The 6,000-nt window shown below is 36.1% G+C and overlaps 1 protein-coding gene across 6 annotated transcripts in view; it reads left to right on the top strand.

The window, feature by feature from the left end:
* The window catches only part of mctp1a (multiple C2 domains, transmembrane 1a), a 119,337-nt gene that overhangs the window by 66,228 nt on the left and 47,109 nt on the right, over positions 1-6,000 (top strand). For all 6 annotated transcript variants that reach the window (XM_024275326.2, XM_036213589.1, XM_024275325.2 and 3 more), the window contains 2 exons: positions 445-538; positions 5,824-5,926. In XM_024275326.2, coding sequence (XP_024131094.1) covers positions 445-538; positions 5,824-5,926 — 197 coding nt within the window. The remainder of the gene's footprint in view (positions 1-444; positions 539-5,823; positions 5,927-6,000) is intronic.

Below are 6,000 nucleotides of genomic sequence, written 5' to 3'. Positions count from 1 at the left end.
CAGTATCACTAATGACATACAAAGTGGAGTCGTGACATTGTTTCTGAAATTCTAGATTTATTTGAATCAACATTATTACAGTGAATTATGTGTTGTTTTATGTTTTCAGGTTAGTATTCATTAAGAGGTACACAACATTGTATTATTTAAAGATAAAATCATTTCTTACCCTCTATCTGGGACTTACTTTTTAAAATAAGAAGCAGAAAGTTCTGAAGATTTCAAGCAAACTCAGCCTTTTTTCTCTACTCTTCTCATCCATTTGTCCTTTGTTAGCCTCCATGTAAATGCCAGCTGTACATTTTCAGATCCAGACCAGTAAAGAATATATATTCCACCCTTTTTTCTCCTTATAAAATGTCAGGCTATTGACCTGGCTTTTTATTGCAGTGCTAATTTGCAGTCCTCTATGACTTTTTAACCCCTTTATCCATGATGTTGCAGAGCCTCTGGAGGTCATTCCACAATCTGAAAGATGTGGGTGTGGTGCAGGTTAAGGTCATCAGGGCTGAGGGACTCATGGCAGCAGATGTCACAGGTAAGACGATGACCTTTGAGACCAAACCTCACAATGATTATGTGTTTTCCTATATGGTTTTGTCTATTAGTACACATTTGCCGTGTCTTTTTTTTTTTGCTATCAAAGTTGGTGTCACTTCTCTCAGATACTTTTTTCATTCTTAGTTTCCACGCATATTGTCTTCCACCTGCAATCTGCCATAAATAACATATCAAAATTGAATCAGGAGTTTATCCTGGTGGGAATCTTAAAGGGGATTGAAGGTCTACTTTGTGAGACACACTACGTTTTTCTCTCCATTTTTAGCGAGGATGCAGGCTCCTCATTTGAATAATAGAGAAAAAGTACACATTTGAACCAACAAATCTCTCTCCTCCCTCCTCCTGTGCGTTCTCTGCTTGCTCTCTCTGAATCCTCCAGCTTCCATTAATTCTTACTTTTAATTAGGTCTACAGTGGACAGGCCTAGTTTTTCACTCTGTATTATCAAGCAAGGAGAGAATGAAAACTACATGTATGTGCATGTGTGTGTGAGGAAGACGGTCGGTAGTTTTTCTCCATTTGAAACAGTCATAGTCCCATTAGCAAATACAGAGCAGATCTGTTTTATGTGGGTTAGTGCGGTGAGCGACAGAGCAGGAGTGTAATGGCTAATGCTAATGGCAGTCTCCCTCATGCATTTTACATTTACAAGTCCATTGTACTATTTATCATTTTCTCTAATATTTGTGTATTTTTCTTAAGGACTAAAAAAACAATAAAATGTAGTGTATGTAAAAGCTTTCCAATTGTTTTCTGTCTGCTTTAAACTTATTTTTTTTGTGTGTTTTTACACAAATATTGATATTATTATGAACTAATGCTAATTTTTATTTTTTAGAATATATACAAGAACTAATAACACAACAACAGGCATATCTTTTTTAAAAGTTTGAACACCTTTTTACTTTATTTTTGACATTATAACCACTCTGATCATCTTTTTATCTGTTGAGATTATGGTTATAATAGGTCTGTGGATCGTTTTATTGGTGGCTGTGGTGATCCGGTTTTATTAACAAATCAAACACAACGAATCACTAATCGAACCACGATTCTTACTTTTTAACATAATGTTTGTTGCTATGTGTGTGTTTTGACTGGATGTATGAAAATCTAATTATATGAATTAAACATAGACAGTCTAATAAAACTTTCTTAAACTTTGTATTTCTTTCTTATACAGTCAATGGAATTAAACCACCATAATTTATACTGTATTTAGTACTTGAGGTCAGTATCAACAAAACTGATAAAAACAAAGGAAAGAAATGTTTGTCAATTTATTTATTTTTTTGTCATCCTTTTGGTTAAATTTAACCGTAACATAAATAACATAAAAAGCATAAACATCACTGTTGTTTAGCTCATTTAACTACAAAACCTGACATTTTTTTTCTCTACAGTTTTTCCATTTTCAACATTCTGCATCACTTTAAGTTCTAAACATTCGAACTTTTCTAAGCATTTGAAAACAGGAAGTTTCACTGAAACTTTATTTTGAAGATTTTCTTTTACTTTTGTTTACTACACTTTACTATTTTTATAAAGATAGAGTTCATTAAAAATTCACCTCTGAGTTGTGAGCGGGACTGTTGGTGCAGAGTAAGCCTGCCCCTACTTCCCGCCATACATCATGCTCGCCCGCTAGCTTACAGACCCTCACAACTCCAATCTAACATTAAGGGTACAAAAACATGGAGAGCAATATTAAAGCTATCCAGCTGTACAGTTTAGATGCCAGTTCAGACGAGGCCAACAAAAAGGTGCATGGATCTAGTCATCTGCAAGTGTATGCATCAGAATGGAGTGGTGCAGGGAGGCTCGCTGTTGTAGGTCCTGGATTGCACCCACAAGCTTTAGAAATGGTATTTTAAGCCTCATTTTCTGTATTTATGTCCTCCATCATGAGAAAAATGCTCACCAAAAAACAGATTTTTTATCAGAGTGGGTCTTTTGGAGCATTAGCAATGAAACAAAAATGCAAGAAAGCCAAAACAAAACAGAAAAAAGGTTGAATATAAGTTCACCAAGAAAATATTTCTCCATTTCTAACATTCATAGAATAAGATCTCCTTTGGTTTCACCTGTGGGTTGACCTCTACTACTTTATTCTTTGTCACAAAGAGCTCACATTTTTCTGACAGTTGAGTGTGAAACCATAATTGAGTACACGCATTGATGAAAATAAAAAGGGTAATACTTTTTTTTTTTTTTGCTTGCTCGAAAATGTTCTTTGAGCCAATCTACACAGATGAATACAGCGAATGAACTGATAGAAAAAGGTGTTATTTCTAGATGGTTCATTTTAGTTTTGAGTTTGATGGTGTGTGTGTGTGTGTCTTTGTGCGTGTCACTGGCAGAAACAATCGCTCTGTAAGAGCCCCATAAGAGCCCTCACCGCATGAACACCCCATTTTAACAACCCAGACCAAGAGAGGGTCAGGAGCAAGGTGAGAGTGAAACAAAAGGACAGACAAACAGACAGACAGAGACAGAGAGGGACAGGGGGACGAGGTCAGAGGAGACCGCCAGAGTTCACACTCTCTCTTCCATTCATGCCGCCTGTCTCCTCTCCCATCTTTTTTTCCTCTTCCTCGTCCTCCCTCTCTGCTCTCTGGCCATCTCCCTCTCTCTAATTGGAGTGTTTTTGTGAAGTAGCTCCACTCCAACCCAAGTAGGATAACTGAAAATAGTTTCTAAAACCAACAATCCCTTTTATGCGCCAGCTCTTGTCTCTCTGAGTGGATGCTATACCGCTGAAACATTTCAGGAGTTACACACACACAGATGAACGCTGCAGGAGCTCCATCACATATTTTTAAAAACAAAGTCTGCAATTTTAAAGACCCACTCCTATGAAATTGGTGTTTTTGATTATTTTAGCATGTTCTTGTGGGATATTTCTCATTATGGAGGACATATGACCAGAAAATTAAAATAAAAATTGCATTTCTGAGTATTTATTTATTTAAATTGATCACAATTCTGTTTGAAAAAGCTTGCAGTTGTTATGTACAAACTAAAATTGGTGGTCTACAAGCTTTCAGAGTTGATGAACTACTGCAGTTCTCAGAAATTATGTTCTAGATTTTTTTTATTTTGGCTATAAAAAGGACATAATCATATGTAAAACATCTCTGGGAATGTTTTTTTACAATAAACCAGAAGATTATTGTTTATTATTATTACTATTTACATGATGTAGCCTAAACTCTTTATCATGAAATTGTCTATTTATTAAAGTAGTAAAAAAGTTTATTTTCTCTCAAAGCTTTTTGTGTAGCTGTTATGGTCTCTCTGTATTCTGAAATTATTTGAGCCCACTCTTTTGCTCGGCAGCGCCACAGAGAGAGGCTCCAGAAGTGGGAGGGGCGGGGGGCTTCGCTCACACGTTACCTGGGCTGTATCTGAGGGGCTCTCAAACCTGAGCGTATAATCGGTTGCGACAGCAGCCTCTGGTGCTGGTGGCCCGTGAGGTGAAAGTTCATCGCCAGCAACAACTGCCTCTCTACTTCATCACATAAGAAAAAAAAAAAAAAAATCGTAGGGTAGAACCTAGGGGGGATGAAATGAGGATGGGGAAAGGCGCCGAAGAAATAATTTGCATCTCTTAATTTGGGTGATTGCATTTAAATTAATCAGACTTGATTAGTCGGGGAAACATTATCATCGTTCATGATTGAGAAGCTCCCCGATAATTAAGGAAGCATTGGAAGTTTTTTTACATTTAAGTTTGCCTTAAAGAGAATAAATGCTGACAAAGCATTATTTTGACTCGTATACAATTTGAATGCAAATTGCTGTTGTTGCAGTTTGAATTTGTCCAATAGAGAATTTGCATTTTGGTTCAAAACATGATTTGCAGGCAGCTAATAAATAAAGTACGCAGATCCTCGGAGAGCCTTTTGTCTGTTTTAATGTAAGCCGTTTTTCCGTACAAGTCAGACTTGTCGATATCCACTTGGAGCATATTTTACATCAATATTGCGCCACAAACAGATATGAAAAGCAAGACCTACGCCTCTGAATTGATCACAGTGACATTTACTTTGTACATTCATTAAATATCCTGCCCTTGCACAACATTTGAAGAAAATCGCACCAATCAATGGCACTCATTCCTCCAAAGACTCTGGAGCTTTGATCTCAATCCCAAACTTTATTATGCAACCTTACTAATATTTCATTGCTGTCCCTGTTTTCCCATTAAATATCTTTTTTTTTTTTTTTTCAAAAACATGACCCAGCCTTTTCAAGTTATAATCTTCAACAAAAACTCAGCTCCCCACAGATTTTTTTTGTGATTATCAAAGCTTGAATTAAGTGTTTTGTTATTTTTGGTTTATTCCGGGCCGACAAAAAGGAGGGGGGCAGATACGTGGGGCTGGTTTCACTCCCTTCATTTTTCTACAAAGACTTTGAGACTTTAGATGCAGCTAAACGGGAGATTATTTGGAATATTACTTGTTTTGATGATCACAGTCCAGTAAGCTATTCTCAGGAGGAGGAACCAACTTTCTTTATTTTTGTTATTTTTAGTCTCGTCTTCTTCCTGTTATATAATTGCTGTATATTTAGACCCAGATATGTAGTTGGAGTTTTTACTTTTTTTTCTAAAATTTATTTATTTATTTCTAAACCAATATAGATACTGGTATTCTTTTGAAAGTTTGTACAAATTAAATAAATCAAAGTAAAAAATATATTAATTAATTCAGCTGTCGATGAAACAAAAGTGATTTTTTTTTCCCCTTTGTATCTTTTTTCATACTTTCTTTGTCCTGTCTTTTATGACCCCACCCTCCTGCACTGAAATCAACGCTCATGGACTCGCTGCATTCCTCACGGCCCGTGCACGGCTGTCTTTATTACTGCTCAGAAGTCTCCGGGTCTATAGAGCCACAGTGACCTTCTTGTTCCTGGAAACTTTTACTTTTAAAGTTTTGGCCTATTTATTTCTTTCCCGACGCCTCCATGTGACCACCCGGGGCTCAGCTGTCCCCAAACTTTGTCTTAAAATTGTGTCAAACTTATGAAGCCTTTGATAGAAGAACAGATGACTGATATACTGTTGTCCAATAAACTGAAAAAAAAAAAAAAAAATCAAACTATTCTAATTCCCGTAGATTAAAAAATGACTGCAGGTGGGAGGATATTTTAAGAATATATATAATTTAGGATTTTTGTTGTCTGTTCATTATTTATTAATACCCTTTTTTATTAGCTTTTATTTATTTATTTATTTATTTATTTATTTGGCAGGTAAGAGCGACCCATTTTGTGTGGTGGAACTGAGTAACGATCGGCTCCAGACGCACACGGTTTACAAAAACCTCAACCCAGAATGGAACAAAGTCTTCACTTTGTGAGTGTCTATCAAAACATTGTCACTTCAAACATTATATTTTGTTTTCTTTTGGAAACCAAAGTGGAATTTTT

This window comes from Oryzias melastigma, linkage group LG9 (genome assembly GCF_002922805.2).
Source record: "Oryzias melastigma strain HK-1 linkage group LG9, ASM292280v2, whole genome shotgun sequence".
NCBI classification, from domain to species: domain Eukaryota; kingdom Metazoa; phylum Chordata; class Actinopteri; order Beloniformes; family Adrianichthyidae; genus Oryzias; species Oryzias melastigma.
Note: the sequence above shows the minus strand (reverse complement) of the source record. Positions and strands in the feature narration are given on the sequence as shown.